At 37.0% G+C, this 21,429-nt stretch overlaps 2 protein-coding genes across 4 annotated transcripts in view; both read right to left on the reverse strand.

Annotated features, from left to right (window-relative positions):
- LOC146474826 (tyrosine-protein phosphatase non-receptor type 13-like) overlaps positions 1-20,687 on the reverse strand; it is a 62,949-nt gene extending 42,262 nt beyond the window's left edge. For 2 of the 3 annotated variants that reach the window (XM_085116555.1, XM_085116553.1), the window contains exons 1-26: positions 20,490-20,687; positions 16,249-18,866; positions 14,783-14,897; positions 14,510-14,664; positions 13,922-14,017; positions 13,429-13,514; positions 13,076-13,141; positions 12,832-12,924; positions 12,181-12,267; positions 11,151-11,222; positions 10,593-10,773; positions 9,631-10,176; positions 9,248-9,494; positions 8,490-8,679; positions 7,686-7,754; positions 6,938-7,021; positions 6,140-6,230; positions 5,973-6,043; positions 5,604-5,674; positions 5,091-5,274; positions 4,312-4,494; positions 3,145-3,210; positions 2,764-2,832; positions 2,496-2,572; positions 2,060-2,160; positions 1,510-1,857 (exon numbers count right to left, since the gene is read on the reverse strand). In XM_085116555.1, coding sequence (XP_084972681.1) covers positions 1,510-1,857; positions 2,060-2,160; positions 2,496-2,572; positions 2,764-2,832; positions 3,145-3,210; positions 4,312-4,494; positions 5,091-5,274; positions 5,604-5,674; positions 5,973-6,043; positions 6,140-6,230; positions 6,938-7,021; positions 7,686-7,754; positions 8,490-8,679; positions 9,248-9,494; positions 9,631-10,176; positions 10,593-10,773; positions 11,151-11,222; positions 12,181-12,267; positions 12,832-12,924; positions 13,076-13,141; positions 13,429-13,514; positions 13,922-14,017; positions 14,510-14,642 — 3,211 coding nt within the window. In that variant the 5' untranslated portion in view covers positions 14,643-14,664; positions 14,783-14,897; positions 16,249-18,866; positions 20,490-20,687. The remainder of the gene's footprint in view (positions 1-1,509; positions 1,858-2,059; positions 2,161-2,495; positions 2,573-2,763; positions 2,833-3,144; positions 3,211-4,311; positions 4,495-5,090; positions 5,275-5,603; positions 5,675-5,972; positions 6,044-6,139; positions 6,231-6,937; positions 7,022-7,685; positions 7,755-8,489; positions 8,680-9,247; positions 9,495-9,630; positions 10,177-10,592; positions 10,774-11,150; positions 11,223-12,180; positions 12,268-12,831; positions 12,925-13,075; positions 13,142-13,428; positions 13,515-13,921; positions 14,018-14,509; positions 14,665-14,782; positions 14,898-16,248; positions 18,867-20,489) is intronic. The other variant, XM_085116554.1, reaches the window with a different exon arrangement.
- Positions 1-21,429, reverse strand: part of LOC146474827 (catalase-like) — a 164,635-nt gene that overhangs the window by 7,840 nt on the left and 135,366 nt on the right. The gene's annotated exons all lie outside the window — the stretch shown is intronic.

The following is a 21,429-nucleotide window of genomic DNA, read 5'->3' on the forward strand; positions in this document are numbered from 1 at the left end:
AACAATGCTCCCAGCTCTGATAAACAGTGCAGCTGCAGGTTATCAGGGTTCAGTGAATTTGAAGCTTTTGAAAGGTGCAGGTCTATTGTGACATTATGACAATACACAACGTCCGATGGCTGACCAGCAGAATGCTTGTTTTTCAAGCCAGGGACATAGAGAGAAAAAGATAAAAAGGCATAGTCTGGCATTTACCCAGCAGACAGAGAAAACAATAAAGTCAACTTTGTCAAAATGCTTTAATGTATTACAGACAACGACGGCTGCAGCACAATTTGCAGTACAGTGTACAAGATACACCATGCAGTACAAGACATACCATGCAGCAAAAGATATTCCATGCATAGAAACCAACGTGAAGAGAAGATGTTCATGAAGTATCAGTCTGGCCCATAGACAGCAAAAAGATAAGCTATTCACGAGTAGATAACAAGCAAAGAATACAAGAAGCAATTTTTAGATGAGAAAATGTGTCCATGCAAACATACCCTTGGAAACTTACAACATGCTTATCACAGCACATACCTCCAGTTAATTACTCTCAAGTCTGAGGGTAAGTAAATTGTTCAGACCACAAAAGTCAAGAGACAACCTGAAAGAAGCTTGTATCAGAGATAACCCTGAACCTCTCTGAGAAATTAGGAAGTTACTAAAAGGATAAAATTACAGCTACACATTTTCAAACAAGTATAATGTTAAAAGAAAGAAGAGAGATTTAGTGAAAGGTAATTAGATTGATCCTTTCCAGTTAAAAGTTTCTGTGTCAGTACAAGAGGCAAGCCGTCTTGAATGAAAACCTGTGAGCCAACATTCCACACGACAATATCAGTTAGGAATAGACAAGTCATAGTGAAAGAAATTGAACAAGGAATAAAAGATTTGAACAAATCATGCAGTAGCTCTTAAAGCAACCCAGCTCCGGTATGCCTAGTTATGCCTAAATAAAAGGGTACTTTGCTCTGAAATTGTTTTCATACAGGCAGTGTCTGCAGTTTTATACAAATTTTAGACAGTTTATAAAATATCATGCAACTTCAAAAAATCAAATGTCATTGTACTTTTAGAAATCTAATAATATAAAAACCACTTATCATTAAGAAAAACGTTTTCAGACAAAATTGGCATTTGATATTTGAGATACAAACTGACTGAACACAAAAGAATCACTGTTTCTATCACTCCAACCCTTTCCATATTCACTATAGTGTAACACTTTTTATTCTCTGTTTCCATAAAGTTAGCAGGACTTTTGGACTCTTTTGATGATTTTGCAATACTGTAACAATTTATATGGTCATGCAAATAAAGCTTATTGTTGTTGTTGTTATAATGCTATTTCTTCATAAATGACAGAAGAACGACTTTTCAAGCTGTGTTTTGGGGAGGCTGAAACAGCCCTTTTTAGATTTGATTTCCTTGGTAACTTTTCCTGACTCTTAACACTAAAAGTTGAAGCCCTGTTGAGAAAGAACGGTTTACGACAAAGCTTGTTTTCCAGTTTAAACTGACCAATCACATAAGGCATGTCCACATCACGCTCATCATCCACATCCTGTGACAGTTGCCGTGGCGACACATCAGACAAGTCCTGCGTTGAAAGGTTGTTTGGCATTTGGTATACAGTACTGTCTTCTGATTCCTCACTGGCAGAGTAGCGCCTTCTGCTTTTCTCATAATTGCTAGACAAGCGTTGCAAAGCATCACTGGATAGCTGAGTGCTTTCAGAGCTTTTCTGTCGCTGATTTTTTTGGGTGTGAGAAATTGTTTGCTGCACAGTGGGTTCACTTGCCCTCCTGTAAGGTGAAGGATGATACACTGGTTCTGCTGCGCCATTCTCTGACCCGAGTTGTGGTTCATCTGCGACAAAAAGATGCATTAAAATATCAGTGATACAGAACATTTCAGACTCTCAACTCCTCAAGGTATTTTTAGGGCCAAAGGGAGCAAACCATTAACAGGGCTTCAGATCATATTGTTCAAAAACATCTCTTCTTTGTATGAAGTTTAGTAAGACAAGAAATAATTTCTTGCTCTAGACTGAAATGTTAACTGCACCCACCAACACTTTGAGACATTTCTTGGTCAAGGATCGCCATCTTCGTTCTCATCTTCATCTGAAATCTGTGGAATGCTTGACTCATCTGAAGGAGGTATCTGGCCCTACATCAATCAATGAATTTGATAGTGAGTTTTAATATAACTCAAAAGAAGTAAAAATGCATTGTTTTTGGGTGGTAGCACACTCAACAGCACTTTCCAATAATGCAATCCAAGGCTAGCTGCTCTGTAACAGGAACCTGGCATTCACAATCAGAGTCACCCAAGAAAATTATGACTAGCATGTAATTTTTGGCTGAGAGGATGGGCAATATATCACAACCTGGAGACATTTCCCACAAACACCGCCCCCTTCCAACCCTACTGTCCACAAGTTATACCTCCTTTTCATGGGTAAGAACAGTAATGACAGTATCATCAACATTTTAACCACTTACTTTTTGTAATGATTTGTGTAGAAAGTCATCTTAGGTACATCAGAATTTCCTCTTGGTTCTATGAAAAACTTCTTTTTCTGAAAACCAAAAAGAACATCAGCTGTATATGTCAGGTCTCACAGCATGACAATGACAATTTGTTTCTCAAGAGCAACTCATGGTAGTTATTTAGTGGTGTGGATTTTCTTACCAGACAAGAAAATCATTTCGAAATGTTATTTAATTAATACTTATTCTTACACATCAGCACAGATCAACACGTACATACCTTAAATGACAGCTTCTTTGTATTTGGCCAAGAATGTCTGTGAGTGGGAAATTTCATGTGTCCACGAGTCTAGAGTTATGATATAATGCAAAGTAAAGATGGCAAGGAAAGGTAAGACTTTATTTTGAGAGGGTAACATGTACATGTAACAGTAACTAAAACTACTGACAAACTTGTGACCCTCTAAAAAGTAACAATACAAATTAAATCAAATTAAAATCCTGCACTTACATAGCTATCTACAGTAAAACATTAAGCCTCATGAATCGAAGAGACAATGCTCTTATACCTTGGCAAATTCCCCAAATACTGGATAGAAGACTCCATTTACCACAACGGTTTAAAACAAAAATTAACATTCTGATTGATGATTATTTTTACCTCATATACAGTGACACCACGAACACAGATTCCAATCCATACTGTCTCTCTGTCAGTCTTCTTGGGCTGAAGTGCAAAACAAACAAAGAAGTGGTTATTTTTACGGTACGTAAAAGCTGAAATGTGAGCAGTCATGAATTGTGACCTACATGTAAAAAAATAACTGATATTTCTTTCCCGAGCAGTGTGTAATTCCCTCTTCTTCAGCATTGTTATTTTTCCAAGCGATAAACAAGACACATGTTTGTCGCAACCATTTCAGCCCAAATATCAACATGTGTATTCTCCTCACTGTCCTCCATATATTTCTTGTTACTAGTTGGGAGATTTTGTCTAAAGATCAAGGCATTACACTTATTGTGACTAGCATATGTGTATGTAATCAAATGGTGACGAGTGAAATGAGAAAATAACTTCATGCGCGTTTTGTCAAATTCTAATAATTTCTGAATTTCGACAAAACGCAAGTGAAATTAATTCCTCATTTCACGAGTATACCATTTGATTACCTTAAATTAAAATCATGGGTGACAAATTACGCTCACAATCGTGGTCAGTTCCGTCTTGTTAACACACACAGGCAAAAAACGCTCGAGTACTTTATCCAACTGCTCAGGAAGAACCATCTCAGGGTTTTTCTCAAGCCATTTTCATCACACCAGTTCTCAAAAACCCTCACCCAGTTAATTGTGCTCTTTCGAGTGCTTAGGTTTCTCCAGCGTCTTTTAATGCCGTAACTTCTTTCATCCCTATCATCTTTAAACCTGGACGCCATCTTGGCACTGAGATATAGGAAACGTTGCCATAGCAATTTTGTAATTTCGCGTCAATATTAAGGAGTTACTTGTCACCCATGATATTACTTCCTTTATTCTCCTGGCTTAAAAGTGTAATCAAGCAGCGACATTGTAAGGAGAAATAATAAATTATTATGAGATGTTGATCACCACTGGGACTTAGATAAATTACTATGTAAAGGGTAAATGACCAACAATTTGGTTCCTCAATACAGCAAAAACCAAAAGAACACTTACAGTGATTTCCATTGAAAAAGAAGTTATAATGAATGCTTTTTATATCCTGTATGTCCCTCACTTAAAACGTGAATCACAAGAGAGTTGAAATTCCTAGCCTTGAATTGCTGTGCTGTAAAGCGACACCCCTCACCTTTCCTGATCCAGTGCGAACAGGCTGCCTTTGTACTTTGTAGAAATGTACTCCATATTCTTGAAGTTTTTGAGCTTCCTTTATGAACTCCAGCTCAGCGTGTTCATCTGACATACCATGGAAAGTTTTGTGGAAATGTGGCAGCTGTTGCGAGGCATGATCAACTGAAACCTTGTCCATGATCTGAAATATGAATAAAGTGTGCTGTAAGAAAAATTATAAATTCCAGCTTAAGTTATTGCTGTGAAACGTAATTACCATTGTGTTTTAATTGAGCACTAAAAACTGTGTTATTGTAGCATTAGCCATTGTTATGAATTTGAAACAAAAGTTAATTCAGGTAAGGTTAACTCAAGCTGATACATGTACCATTGGGTTTCATACCCCTTCTTGTCAATTTTCCCAGTTCTTAAATATAGTTTCTCAAATCATTAATAATAATTTCTCTAAGCAACGTTCACCAAATTTCATGATAATTAAGATCACATTTCCAAACTTCCTTCACGAAAGTAATTTGCTTTGTTTTCTCTTCATGAATATTATAAATGATTTGAGAACATGACTACAAGCCTGAGAAACACTGACAGCCAGTTGGTCAGGCTAAAGGATGCAAGGTATTCAGATACAGACTAGTTAAAACTACGATAAAAATTTAAGAAAAATGACAATCAGATGACAGAATGACAGAAGAGCTGTTGAAACATATTTTTAAAAATGAAAACTGTTGTGAGTTGGTTTTTTTCTTAAGCTTTTCACTAGAAAAGAAAAGTGATGCGTACCCTGTTTGGCATGTAATGTTCAGGAAGAAAATACTCGTCTCCAAGAGCTTCATTGTAGTCTCCTGTCTCTGCTTGCAGCGCAAGTCCACCAAGAATAAAAGATGCTTCCTCGTGACAATAAAGCTGTCCTTTTAAGATGTCCTGCCGCAACTGTAGGTAAAACTGATGAATGGTCTTTTGATGGCTGTACGTACCAGGAAGTAAAAACAAGAGAAAAGATAAGAAAACTTTGCACTGTGAAATAAATGTGCATTGTAAAAGGAGTAAAATATCGCTGAAATCTTAGCTGCCACCTCAGTCCCAAGACAGACTCAATTTGTTTGTTTTCATTTCTTGTGGTATATAACACTGTGTGTAGCTAAAATGGTCGTTATTTCTTCTAAAAGTGTCAGAAGTTGCAGATTTAGGTAACCTTCTGTAGATGTTCTCATAGATAGGCCGCACCCATGATTTTGAACAAAAGTTTTAGGCAAAAAATGCAGCTTATACTCCAGTGTTTACAGTAAGTTTTACCTCAACAGAGCAATGTTTTCCACATAAAATTTGACTCTGAAGTTCAAAACAAACTTTTCTGTAAATTTTCCCTGCAAAAGAATGGAAAAATTAAGATGTTTCGATGTATCCAACATCCTTATCAAGAATGGAAAGGTGTTAATTTGATGCCTCAGTGAGAAGAAGAGGAGAGGAAAGGACAGAAGAGGACGAAACAGGAGAGGACAGAAGAGAAGAAGTGCTAAGTAGCTGTTGCTCACAGGGTTTCCAGAGATACCCTCCAATCCTCCGTGCTTGGCTTGCTTTCATGTAGCTCCACCTTCCCTACAGGAACCTTCCCACAACTGGTTATGATTTTTAAATTAAACTAGTAAGTAACTTAAGTCTCACCTCTTCTTTCCATTTTGGTGGTGCATACTTTGCTAGCTTAACATCCAAATCCAAAAATATGTGTTCACCATCTTCAACAAATGAATGAAAACAACAGCAATAAAAGTGATGTGCACATCCCAACTGAAAACCTTCAAACTAAACGTACAAACAACTGATCTCCATACCTTGGAGTTGAGTCAAGCCAAAGAAGAACTTCTCTGTTAATCCCAGATACTTGATGACTTGGTCAAACAAACCTTGAGTGGTCGCAGTGGCCTGAAAATTTTGGAAACAATATCTAATAAATGATGATTCAATTGACTAATATTCACTGTGGTAAAGTTAACTCTAGCCCGTAAATATTACTCGCTCGTGACCGCTTTTAGAAATGCAATGCTCTCATTGGTTAAGACAGGGTAATTTTTGCCCTCAATGGTAATAATTTTTAGTGCAGATTGAGACTGACAACCCCGGCCGGACCAACACTCAGGGTCTTTAAATAACTGAGGAGAAAGTGCTGCCTTTGTGATGACATCTGCAAATGGTCAGAGTTTCTAGTCTTCTCGGATAAAGACGATAAACCGTAGGTCCCGTCTCACAACACTTATTCCTAATAATAATCTGTGGGACGTTAAAGAATCCTTGGCACTGTTCGAAAAGAGTAGGGCGTGGAGTTCCCAGTGTCATGGTCTATCTGATTAGAGCCGTTGCTCATTGACCCTGAAAGCCCCAAGGGGGAGTGGTCAATTACATATACATTACATTACATTACATATCTTGTGGTTCAATTTTTATTTTTATTTGTTTTTATACTTATTATCTTACATTAATTACCATTTATACAAAACCAAAGGAAAATAAAAATCGAACCAAGGATAAAACTGAACAACAACACATACGTGCACAATGTCTTCGACAAGTTCAGGGAAAATACGGTACGCTTAATAATTAAGATTGAATGAAATATTATTTTATGCCAATACCTCAATCATAACTTGTAAGTTCTGTCCATTCAGGACAACTACTGTCACTAGTCGTCTTCCTTGTGGTACGGAACCCACTTTCCTCTGAGAATAACATAACATAACATAACATTTTATTCAGGAGGCTACAACACAATACAAAAAAAACATCCTGAAAAGGGAAATCGTGAGGTTAACCCTTTACAAAGCAATTTCCCTAACTAAAAACTTGCAAAATATTTTAAAATTTCTAGAACTAGATAAAATTTGATGGCTACTGATTCAATAAATATTCAAATAAATTTTAAGTCTACTCTTAAAAACAGATAATGATTCGGCATGTACAACATATCCTGGCAAGTCATTCCATTTCCTTACAATGCAAATAAAGAAAGAATATTTGAACCAATTACAAACCGCTCTTCTCAAATAAAGTTTATAGTCGTGGTTAGCTCTTGTACGAGTACTTTTGGCAAACTCAAAGAAATCTGGGAAAGAGAGGTGATCAATGCCAAAAAATTATCTTATAACATTGAACCAGTGATAGAAATTCTCTCCGCTTCTCTAGTGTTTGCCATTTCAGTAAGCTACAACAATAATGAGAATGCAAAATAAAGAATGGCCAGCAGGGTTAGATAGCATGAACGAAAGCAACAACAACAACAGCAGCAACACAACATGGATACTTTCTGAAAAAAATAACAACACAGTTTGATCCACAGGTAGAATTACCTATCTCAATATTTTTATGCTTATATAATTTACATACCGGTGAAATATTGACAACTGACAAGTTTGGATCTTCAGCGACCTGAACAAACTCAGGACCAAAGAAGGTCTGTTGAGGAGAAGAAATACGGTCAACTGTACATGGTCTCAACAAACTGCCTCGCATCAAGCTTATAACATTTTGGTACACAGCTCCAAACTACTGCCAATTAGTCCTTCTTCAATACTCTGCCAGGATAGGATTGGGCACTTTAAAATTGTGCTAAGTTTGTTAATAAATCAGTTAGTAAGCTTCAAATTTATAAGTGTTTATTCTGACAGACATGTTACTTAGACAACCCTGACATGCTGAATAGATCACGTTTTTTGCAGACCCAAACAGAGCTTGCTACTGGGAATTAATTCACCTTTGTAGTTGCCAGTAGTTTTCCTGGTGATAACATTTTTGTCCATGTTATTGATATATAATAGTACAGCTGGAAAAATCTGAAATCTTAACAGGGAGGATTTCTGAAAAATTACACACCTTAGAAATGTGCTCTCTTACATTCCAACCAAAGAAATGTACAAGAAATAAATTGCTCAGGAGATTTAAAAGCTTGACAGATGATAGACGCTGAACCATTTTCATTAGTTTTTGTGTGAAAAAAAAAAAAAAAAATGCTCAGATGAGTTATTAAAAGACCAGCATTATTATTGTACACTGTTCATAACTTTTGGGCTAAATCTGGCTCAAGTGTCACATGAATTACAGTCGGCGATTCACAAAAGAATACCCACTAGAGCTCCCACAGGAGCCAGCTCATATTGAAAGTAGTGCAACGTTAAAAAGCATCACACTCACCCCTAGTTTAGTTTTTGATCCGCTCCTGTTTTTTGTACTTTTCTGAGGTTCACTACTGACATGTATGTCTGGTACAGAGAGGAAACGCTGAGGTGCTCTACTCCCATGATCCACTGTATCAAAAGCAGGGAAACTCTTTTGACTCAGAACTTGTTTTCTCAAGTCCATTGTTGAAGAATATTGACGATCACTAAGCAAAATGAAACACAAAGTCACTTCCATTTAATGTTGAGTTGAGAAATTCAGCTCTTTCACAGGGCTGTAAGTCATAGATGGAGGCACTCACATAATCAAAGATCATTTTACATTCAATTCATTTTTTACTGCTTTTCAAGTTACCATGACTCCGCCAATAGCTCCTTATTCCTTGACTCACTCTGACAAAGAACCAGCACTTAAAACAGATCACCTATTGAATCTCTTAGGTGGCAACTTTACCTTTACACTACATGTACAAGTCAGTTGATACGACCACTTTTCAGTTTGCACAGTCAATGAACTTTGGTTCAGGTAAAAGGTCTGGATAACAGGGAACAATACTGAAACCTATTTCATAATTGATGATGGCTGTTGTAATGGCCAAAATACACTGTAAGTCTTAAAAATTAAAAAAAAAAATGTTCTGTTTTTGGTTCAGGAAAATAATTATAAGTGCAGGTCAAGGTAATTGTCACATAGCCCCACATACATGTACTTACTCCAACCCCTTGCAAACTAAAATTATTTAATATGAAAGGTAAAACAGTGAAAAAACTTACCTGGGCATTCGAGGATCTTTCCCAGCTCTGAATGCTGCTCTTGAAACTGAACTCCCCATGCTTGCAGTCATGTAATTTTCACTCTCATAACCATCTGTCAAATAGGAATCAGGTGCATAGCTACCTTGAGTGATTGACATCATGGAGGAACGGCCCTCCGACAGCATGGATGACTGTGGACCAGACACCACGGAGGAAGTGTCCGTGACTGACACATCACTGTCATAACGACGAAGAGTTGAAGTTCCTGAAGTTTAACAGATAACAATATGCTGAATAAGAAGACCAACAAACCAAAAAAACCAAAAAAAAGTTTTTAAACCAAAACATATAAAATATCGAGAGCTAAATGAACAAACAAAGTACTAAAAAAATAAACTTACGAGAAGCAGAGACCAAATCAGGGCTTCGGTGTATCTCAGAGGAACGTGTCTCTGCAGGGCCCTCAAAATACCCGGCTTCAGGTGTGTCATCTCGTTGGGTGCCCTGTCTATATTTGCTCAAACTCCTTGAGTTAGACACTGGAAGAGGACTCCTTGATGAGCCATTCTGGAATGCGACTGAACTACTTGGCCTTGACTGATCATTGATACTGGACCAAGACTGATCAATTCGTCTCTCTGCAGGGCCCTCAAAATACCTGTCCTCAGGTGTGTCATCTCGTTGGGTGCTCTGTCTATATTTGCTCAAACTCCTTGAGTTAGATAGTGGAAGAGGGCTCCTTGATGAGCCATTATGGAATGGGACTGAACTACTTGGCCTCGACTCATCACGTGCACTGGACCAAGACTGGTCAAGAATGGATTCTGATTGGCCATAAAGATCTTGCTGTGATTGGTCAATACTGGCCAAGCCATTAGATAAGTTAGACGGTGATGTTGGTTGACTCCTGTCTCTCCTCACACGCTCAAGGTGATCCTTGTATTTATCTGGAAAGTAAAAGGAAAAAATTCATGGGTAATGACATGAACAAACTGTCAGGGAGTGATTTTTTCAGATTTTTTTACTTGAAGCTTACTTTACTGTGCATTATTGTTTTTGACAGGTTTGCAAACAATGCAATTGCATAAACACTTAACAAAAGAAAGCAGTCAGTATTGAAACAACTACCACTTGATGATTGCCAGCACTGAGAAGCTCTAGAAACACAGCATTGAATAAGACATTGAACAATGTTGTCAAAGTTTTGAAGTTACATACCTCATCACATCCTAAATGATTACCTAAACCTGAAGTTCAGTTCAGTTGAGTTCAGGGCTGAATGCATATGGTGTACAGAAGTCTTGGGTTAGACTGCTGTCTGGCACATGTTCAAGGAAAACTAAGTAAACAGTTGCAGACTAACCTAGAATGTGAGGCTGCTTGCTTCGGCGAGGGATCAGTGCTACCTCAGTCGGTGAGCCTGAACGACGATAGTTAGACCCTACCAATTCTTCTGATGTTGGTTGAGCCTGCGTGCTGATCTGTGAGGGAGGTGGGGAGGGAAGGCTTCGAGGACTCACTAAATCAGGGCTGGCTGAGGGAGCCTAAAAGGAGCAGTTGGACAAAAAATGATGTAAATGTCACTTGTAAACAGCTCTTTTACATACAGCCCAATTGACTCCACTCCAGAAACTATGAGAAGACTGCTATGAGTAAGGGATTATGAGATCATTTGGGTAGACGGATGGACATCACGCTGACAAATAAGTGCATTTTTGGCATTTTCTCCAGGTAGCATAGCTCTTGTGAAAAATATTTCACTTAAAAGAGTATTTCCTATACAACTGACTGCCAAGAAATGCACTTATTCATCAGCACAATTTCCATCTGTCAGCCCATAATCCCTCATGTGTACAAACCCCCCTTTACAACATAGTTTCTGGAGTGGGGAATTCTGTGACAACATTTGGCAAAATCTTACCTCTCCATTCAAGAACTCTGAGTGATTAATTTGCACTGTTTCTTCATCAACACTGTGATCGTCTTCGTCATTCTGTCAGACAAGATTACAAACATCAGAAGCTGTTTGTTTAACAGTTCCCACGAATGCGACAAGCAAAGGTCTACAGTCAGTGGAGTGGGATGGTACTGGTCAGTATTTAGCAGAAAGACGCTGCCCTGTATCATAGCCAGTAGCAGTATTGTCTAATTTAATTGTTCCAAGGAAGTCAAAATACATGACATTGTTCACCTATAGACTGGGCATGTGAGAGGAGGACAACTTGTATAAAGATCAAGGTAAAGAGTCAGTCAAAAACTAACTGACAATAGACATTCAATTGCCAGTAACAGACACTCATTAATAACTTTTAAATGTTATCAATTATTATAGCTGACAGTTTGTCTGCTGAGCAACCCTGTTGAAGTCCTGAAGATGCTTTTGTTTGTTGGCTAAGTCTGTTGATGTGACTTTTTCTATTATTTTTGGCTGATATTGTGTCATAACTCTTAGACCATGGAATGATCAATGTGGTTGGACTTCTGCTCAGATTTGGAGAAGACAGAGGGGTTACATTTAGTTAACCAGTATACCTGCTACACGTAGGTCTTCGTGGTGCTGTTGGGGTCACCTATGTATTTCACTCTGCCTGGAATAGGCAGAGGAATCGAAGAGGCATCTGGACAACAATCCTGGCCAAAATTATTGGGATGGAGGCCTCTGTGGGGCTGGTCTAGACATAGTTCCACCCCCCCCCCCCCCCCATCGTTGATGAACAAAGACATGCATGTGATATCCACATGTGTTATTTGCTCAATATTGAATAGGGGGTAGGGGGGATTACATCAATAAGCGACATACATGTATATACAGCAAAGATGTTGACTCTGTTGAGGCAAAGTTTACGGGGGAAAACTTTCAAAACTAGTCTGTGTCCCTTACTCAACTGGCCAGGATTGAAAGTTCCATTGCCAAAATATACGCTTGTTCAAAATTCAAGAAATCAACTTACATCTGGTACATCATCCCCTAACACAGCAGTCACCAAGGCAGCAATGAGGCCACAAAAGCGCCGTCTTTTACGATGTCCGTAACACACCTATGTAAGGTTCAGAGATACGTTTATTACAACATACAGCAAATTTAACAGGATGGTGTCCATGCCACAGTACAATAGTTTTACTTTCAACTCTCCAAGTTGTGACCATTTTTGGTGCCACAGTGACTGAAATTTTGATCCTGGCAACCTGAAAGTTGTCAAGAATTGCCAACCTACAGCTGTAGGCTAATAAATCTCAAGAGTAAGTCACCAAATGGTCCCTGAAGTAAAAATATATAACTTGACGGGTTGATTAATTTTTATTTAGCAGAAGAAAAGTTGGAATACCAAAAAAGTATTCTCAACAAGGATATTATGAATACAAGTTTCACCCTTGACAATCCCTGTTCTCATTTAACCTGAATTTTAAGGATTAACTGCTAAAATTCAAAAAAAATATAATAAATATCAGCAGTTTTCACACAACCCTACATACATGTAAGCGGTATGCATCTCAAACATTTTCATATTTTCTTTCAGTGTTGAAGAAATTAAAGTAGGACTCCCTACAGATAACTAGTTGTAATTTCACTTTATCAGTAAGCTGAAGAAAGGTTGCTGTACCTCAAGAACCTTTGAAAGGCGAATCCGCAACTGAGAACTTTCTTCACACATGGAGAGCAGAATAGCTTCTAAACTCTCACTCAAAGTGACTGGCTGTAATGTAAATGTGAAAGAAATTAAAAACATCAAGTACCAGATTACCAAATGCAACACAGTACACTCAAAAGTGAGCTGGTGTTTATGACAATAATTATTACTGATGTATTAAAGCTAAAATTTATTTACTTGGTAAGGAAAAACTCACCTTTCCAACAGGAATTTCATACTCAGCTGCATGGTACAATGTCATTCCCAGCGAGTAAATACAGATCTGTCAATCATTATAAACAACAATGGTCAGTATGAAATAACCAGAATTCCAATTACCACAAACAGTAATTTCAAAGGATTCGTGGCTGAAGATTTATGGCCTTGTTGGGTGATGATCTCAGAACTAGAGAGGTGATCAAAAGTTTCCATCACAAAACTTTCATCAGCATAAGTGGGAGAATAAGTCATCACTGACAATCACCTAGCAAGGCATGCAAGCAGTCAGACAATCACCTTTTTTTTTTATATGTAAATCGCAATGGCACAAAACACACAAGTAAATGATACCTTCTCTAGGGTTCCTTCACTTCCGATAGGTTTGCTGTGTTTTGAGTACATTTCAGGAGCAGTAAAGGAGCGATTCCTTGATGAAACTGCAAAATGAATATTTACAACAAACATACAAGTTTAAAACATACCCAAACACTCTTTATTTTCCTATAAGATTTCTAGGCTTGCTGGGTGCTGACCTCAGAATTTAAGAGGTGTAACAATGTGTCGTCACATTATCAACATTGATCAGTATAAGTGGGAGAAAACTCATCATTGTCAATCACCCAGCAAGATGCACAAATATAAGAGAATAGTGTTAAAAAATAATGCCATCTAATATTAGTAACACTAATACGTCTACCAAACACCAATGTACATGAACTGGCTTCCTCATACAATCAATTAGTGCTTTAATACAATACTGAATACACGTAAGATCTCAAACTACCATCTGATACACAATACACTGTATAGCAACTCAACATAATTGTTGCTGGAGAAAGATTACCTGTATGCAGTGAAAACTTGACTTTGCCACTATGGCAGAGAAGTAAACTTTCTGGAGTAATTGTGTAGGTGAGCAAGCCCTTCCTTTTTGCTTTACCTGGTAAAACAAAACAATTATTGTAGTTGGATGTCAGTGAAAACAACTCATTTTATACTGTATTTGTTGTGAAAAAACACACTCAGTTTCAAGAAACCATTATGCAGGTGACAGTCTTGAGGGACACAGAGTCATTTATGAGAGTTACTTCTGCCATTTACCCACACTTGGTTGAATTTCTTCACTTTATTATTCAGTGCAAGGGACATCCACAACAAAAACAATTTTATAGTAGGCTCAAACCGACCATGAAACACATGACCATCACATGAGGAAAAGTTTGAAATAATTAGCAATTAACGGTTATGATAGTGTGCAACTACAGTATCTAAGAGAAACATTATTTTGCCCAAAATCAATCTTGTGGAGACTGGTTGCATATGGGATGGGAGTGGCTGGGTTGGGAAAGACTTTAACAGGTGTTAGTTGAATTTATAAATTACTATTAATAAAGCAATTTTGGGTTTAAAACTACATCTGTTGCAAGTTTACCTTTAATGAGCACATCCTGCAAAGCCTCACTTGCTTGAGAGAGTACAGCCCAAAGTTCATCTTCTTTTAAAGGACCAGCACGGACTTCCAGAATCTCATCTAGTGTGACAGAATTGGCTGTAAGGGCTGGCATGGTTTCACACTAACCTGGAACACTGAATAAAAAACACACATATTACTTGAGTATGGTATGCATATGCGAAGATCTCTAATCTTTGAGCTGCATTGTACTTACACAGATGTCAATACACCAAAACATAAAAAAATATTTACCTGAAATTACAAGTGGATAAAATCAAAGCAAAAGGAAGACTTGGCTTTCTCCACTTCATCTTCTGACTTTAGTCTAGCAATTCTGGAACATCCTCCAGCATATCCAACATTCAATCTAAAAGAGGATTGATCAACACAATCAAATTCGTGAATAGTACTAAATGAAATGAATAGCTGCATCAATCTAGCCACAAAAGTACAACAAGTTTTACACATACAAAGTAAACATCTACGGTATTATACAGTCAGAATATACTCAGTTTCTTCAAGTATAAGCTAAGGCTTTATCAAAAGACAACAGCACATGCTAAGTCCTAAGGGTAAGTTTTTGGGGGAATTTTATTTTTTCTTTAAATTATTACATAATGTACTTAAAATCGAAAAACGGATCATGAAACCATAAAATCCACACTTCAAATGGATTCGTCAGATTAAATCTAAATCTGGATTTGTATGATTCATGACCTGTGCATGTTTTTTGCGAACAGATTCAAAACAAGCACATTTGACCACCAGTGTTCTGTGAAAATTTGTTCCAGTAAGAAGAATCATGAATACGAAAATTCAGCCAAATTGCACTGCCGTATGTTTGTAAAAATGTCTCTGAAGGCACAGTGAAAATCATTTTTAGTCACAATAATTTCATTTGTACAACCTTTCTACATTTGGGGCTTATTTGATTGAAAGCAGAGATTTTACTAACAAACCTAACAGAACTACATGTAACTACCTCAGAAGATCACTGGATAATGTGCTTACTTATACACAGGGTCCTCTTAAAACGCCGCCAGACAGCTAAAAAAATGGCTACTTCCAATTTTGAGCCATCTAATTAAATAACGTGAAAAGGCTCATAGGTTTTTATTAAACCTGCATAAACACTCATCTGCTAAGCAAACTACATGTACTTCTAACTCCAAGCTGTCTACTCTAAAACTAACTGAGAACCATGTGTGCACTATGCACAGTATGACAAGCACTTATCATTACATGCATTACTGAAAGCCTTAATTTCCAAGGCAAAAGAAAAAATGATTATGTCTCACAATACAACAGTTTATTTAAGAAAAAGCAATGTTTAGGAAAAAAGAAAAGCAACCTATAAAAATTCCCAGTGATATAAAAGAATGAAAATGATGTATTATTCAGTAAGTGACACAGGCATACTCGGAAAAAATCCAAGTGTTCCTATCTGGAGTCGAATTTTGGATGCTCTACCACTGAGTTACAGGAGACTCGTGAGAGCTAGGACTGTATTAGGCCATTAAAATATATTCACATCAGTTTGTACAGTTGCTTAATATTAGTAAGAGACTTTCTTTGGGATTTTAACTCTTGCATTAATAATTGTTTATGTCTAAAATTAGAAACTGAGGTGTTTGTAAGGTAGACATTAATGTGAATAAACTGTATAAATTATCAATGAAATAAGCCATGGCAACTCATCATACAATGAAACAATTTGCCTTGTGACTGTGCGCTTTGTGTGCCAGCTACCAGCCCTCCGACAGATTAAACAAGCAGAAATCACATTGAATTACCAGTGGAAACTAAGAACAAACTTAGAGAAAATATATCTTACATGCTGTAAACAGCACAAGCCAATTAGATGGGATTGGGCAATATAGCAGTATACACTTCAGTATTGGAAATGTTGAATTACAAAATTATCTATCTTGGCAGTCATCGTTACAACAACATCACATGTATGCTAGTGAGGCCTAAATCATTCAGATCATGGAATTCAGTAGCTGAGATTACAAGTGTACGTGTAGCACTGTCTTACTACGTGTACTGTATGTACTGTTAGTAGTAATGCAGTATAGAGGAAGGCTGCTATTACAGAGAATCATGGCAGTGATTGAAAAAAAGCACTGTTTACTAAATTACCATTAGAGATAACTATTGACTTTCACTATATTGTGTGTAGAATATCTTAAAGACTCAATATGGGGCAAATTAACTCATTAAAAATGAAACTCAAAGTGAATGTAGTTAAGTGGCTCTGGTCAATTGAGACATCTGTCTTTTGGAACTATAAACAACATTCCAGCTATATTGAAAAAACTGATCATTATCAGTGACTTTATTCTTTCATGTCACAAATGAATTATATAGCATGCTCTACGCAAATTAAGTTTTTAACAGCAGACATGTCAACAACCTTAAAATACAACTAAAATAAAGTAGATGGAGGGAATAATAATTCTTCAAAAGTCAGGGATCATGAGAAGATTTCAAAAAAGAGTTGAAACTTTCTTCAGCTTTTCAAAGCACTGTTAATTATTAACATCCTTGGTGTCAACAGAGCATGGCACATGCAAAGGATGTCCTAAATCTTCAATCTACATGTACATGTAAGTATTGCCAGGCTACTTATCTGTTTGGAATATTAACCACAGGTACATCCGAAAAAAAAATTAACTGCCTACAAAACATTGTTGGTTAGTTTCAACTAATTAATACCTTTCTCTGGAACAGAATGCCTGGGTCAATTTCCATTAAAAATCGACAGGCACACAAACTTAAGTATGTACATGTCTGAATCTATTTGCATTTAATTACCCAAGGTAAAGACAAAATTCTGTCATCGTCTAGATTGTCTTTGTGTGCATGGAGCAAAAACAGTTACAAAATACTGCTTTTGGTATTGAGCTATCTCTTCAATGATGGTCACTTTATAGTTGTTCAAAAAAACTTCACCCTTTTATACACTTTGGAGTACCAAGGAACATTAATTTTCAATGACTGTCTCTGTGCACATTTACATGTACTGTAAATAAATTTTTCTTAACTGCGGTTTGGAAAGGTTTGAAAAATAAAATATTATTGACCTGGTCCATTCACTTCACCATACTCTTGCTTGAACATTACACATACAATTAATGTTTGCATTTAATTAATCATCTATCACACCCACCCACAACCTTGTCTGGCAAATATGCTGCCACAGGCCAGTCTATCCAGAGACAAATTACAGAAAATTGAAACAGTGGACTTGGTTAACAAGGACACCTTTGGAAAGGATAGTAAAACAGAGAATGCATGTGTGTGGCCCCAGAACAAGGAAGTGTCCAAAACAATGAGGTATTTGGCTGTAACATAGGGTAACATTTTCATGAGAGATAAAATATTGAGCACTCTACGTACATGTAAGCAATATTAAACAAAGATTTATTCTAAAACTTTGTGTTTGAGGGGCCCCCTTCAGAAATGTAAAGAGCTTTTTTTCATAAAATGGGGCCCAAAATGTGTACATACAACAAAAAATTAATGATAAATTGGTGGTTTGAAATTAAGAATAGTTATTATTTTTAAATAATATGGTCAGGAACTTCTCAAAAGTTCCCTTGATAGCAGCTTAAATTAATGTCAGGTGTGTGGTGGAGAATGATTTCAAAATACATCTGTAATACAGCGATGTTCGTAAAAGATATTCCATAGTTATAAAAAATAATCTCCTTGTAATGGGAACAAAACCTTCTTTGACCAAATTTTTGCACCAGGTTTGATGTACTGAACAGCAAATTTTATGCACCATCCAATATATTTTTATTTGCAATAATACTGCACTTTAGAATATTGCACCTTGCACAGCACTCTACAGTGTAAGCAATATTAAAATCTGATATTGATAGGTTAACAATCTGAAGGCTACATGTACATACTGTAATTGAAATAGCCTAAAGTGAAGTAAAGTGAACCTTTCACATACTCCTGAAAATCATAAAAGCCAACTGCATCTGCCTGCCGATCAAACAAATCTTAAAATACAGTTTATCCCTTTTACTCTCTCCAACAGACAAGTTTAAAATAAAAGCAAATTCAACTTCAAAAACAACCAGTGCTGTCAACATAGGAAAGAACTACTCATTGCATACCTTTAATTTGAGTACTTGAACTAAAGGATTTCATCCAAAGGTCCTGAAGAGCTAAACCCACCTTGCACAGCGGCAAACAACAATACATGGATTTTACAATACATGGCTACTTATCAGCTTTCATTTGAATGGTCACGTACCGCAATGATTTTATCCACACAACATTCATGTGAATGCTCACAGTGAAGGCTTTTATCCAGATACTGAAAATTACGAACACACAACCCTGACTCTTTCAGATGAAGGTAACATGCTAGTCAATCCATGTGGTTGTCATGGTAATTAACAAAAATTCTCACATGCATCTGCTACCACCATGGCAATTTTCATGAGCAATCCTGAATATCACAAAAGTGATAGAAATTGCTAAGAACAGTTCTGGCACATCACTAGTGTCAAAATCACTGATAAAAAAATTGTGGCAATGAAATTTACCTATGTTGCTTGATGGTAATCAACTTTGCTGCAACAAGCTCGAGTTTGTAAATCGCCTGCTGTGTTGCTGGCTTTCATGAAAGTATAAGCAAATGACTTTCATTTTTGAAAGGCCAGGGCCAATGTCAGTTACATTTACATGAACTAACACTTAACAGCCAGACGTCACACCTCCACCAATAGAAAACTAAAAATAACAACAGTCCAGTTGAAATTGATTATTGAAATTGATCCACCAGTTTTTCAAGTCTTTCCCTTGTGTCTTGGCAAAAATATTAAAAACTAATTATGGTTTGCTCTGTCTTTCAGATAATCACTTGATAACATTGCTCAAAGCGCTTCCAAAATGATCACACATTACTTATTCCAGACAAGAATTTATGAAAATCTCCAGTACCTACAGTTAGATTAAATCTCGCTCCTTATGTATAAATGAAATTACACAACAGTATCATATCAGAAATATAATTTAACTTGTTTCATGGTTCACCAACACAGTGAAGCCATTTTGTGGACAAAAATCTCCAAATCATGTATCAAGCATTTGTGCTCCTTTTAGCCACATATCTACTTTGAAATTCAAATGAGCCTACTATAAATACACCATTCTCTTCCAAATAAAACACTAGAAAGCACTTAGCATCATCTAAAAGCAAAACTAGGTCAAATACCGTTTACATTCTAAGCCGCGCTAGGAACTTACAAACTAAAATTATCATAAAAGGGAGCGAACATTCTCCAGATTATGCTTTTAGTTTAATTTTGAAAATTATTTTGCAGGCCAGTACAGATCGACACTGTTCACTATAAACAAGTGAACTCGGCATCAGTCAAAATTTAAGCTTAAAAGCAATATTCCATATCAATTTCTAAGGGAAACCCAAATAATTGCTTAAAATTTTGGCCACTGGAAGGCAATTTTAAAGAAATTAAATTTTGAATCAAACAACATGTTTTGCTATATAATCGGCATGTGTAAAAAACAAGGATCAATTTCGTACATGCATGCCCAGTGTAGTTTAACGCAACCTAACTTAGCGAAGAAACATTTTGGGTGTAAAGATAACATTAAGCTTAAATAAAAACTTAACTAGAAATGTAGGGATCTTTGTTCACGCAAAACCAATCCATGTATAAGCTTGAATATTATGCCAAACATTGGTTTTAATGCAGCGATTTCTTGAAAACAGCTGTCTTCGAGCGCTATAAAGCCATCATACGACAAGCTTGTTCGAATCGACACGTTACATAACCAAGTCTTTGGTGCGAAAAAACAAAACCCCGACATCTAGAAAAGTTAAAATTATCGATGTCGATTCATAAATCGACAAAGCAGATAAGTTGGGGACCACAAGATACGAAACATGCAGATACAAGATTTACGCACTCACCGCAAAATGCATTGACAACGCACAGTTGCCGAAGCGATCTAGACACACTTCCAGCTATGATCAGCCTGAATATTACAGCCACAAATTCTGAGCAGGAAATATTTGCACCTGGTACAATATAGCTAGTAAAATTGGATTGGTGTTTGTGTAAATTTCCTGTGAAAACAATGCCCCTCACAACGACTCCTCAAGACCGCGTTTAGATACAGCCAAATATCTCAACCGTGATTGGTCAAAAATTAACACGTGATCTACTGATTCTTCTCCAATGAGTCATCGCGGCTATTTTGGCTCGCTTTTTCAAACAGCGAGGAACAACGCATTTTGCAAATATTCAACACGTATAACAAATTTTTGTACGTCCCACGCAGGTAACTCAGCAAATAAATAGTATTTTCATGTAAATTGCTCAGACGCACAATGAATAAAAGGTTGAAATAGTAAGAAAGTTAATCTTTTTGTGGGCGCGCGATAAGAAGACTCAGAATCTGGTATATACTTATCAGCTTTTAATTTTGCGGTTTGAGGACATTTGGAGGTGCATTCTCAAAGAAGAGCAAAGGTCTGTAGGAACATTTAAGTGCTCAAAAACAGGTTCGCAGTAATTCACTCGGTACGCGTATCCGAATGATGTAACGGTAGTGAGTATTGTGCCCAGAGCCAGAGGATTTTTTTATTATTTTTTTTTTTGGAGGAGGGGGCGGGGGACTATACCACGTGTCAACAAGTGCGTCGTCATTATAATATAAAGTTCTCAGCGGTTTTATCTTTATTATTTTCACCAGTTTCAAGCAACCCAAAACTGCTTCCATGGGTTTATAATGCGGAGACATGTAACTCTTTTAAACCCCCCTTTTTGGGAAGCCTGGCCAAGAGGTCTAGTCATCCAGTAGCGTAATTTCCTCGCATTCCAGATCTCGTCATTAAGATCGACCCTTTC

Source organism: Pavona decussata, unplaced genomic scaffold, assembly GCF_977016875.1.
Source record: "Pavona decussata unplaced genomic scaffold, jaPavDecu1.1 SCAFFOLD_87, whole genome shotgun sequence".
NCBI lineage: Eukaryota > Metazoa > Cnidaria > Anthozoa > Scleractinia > Agariciidae > Pavona > Pavona decussata.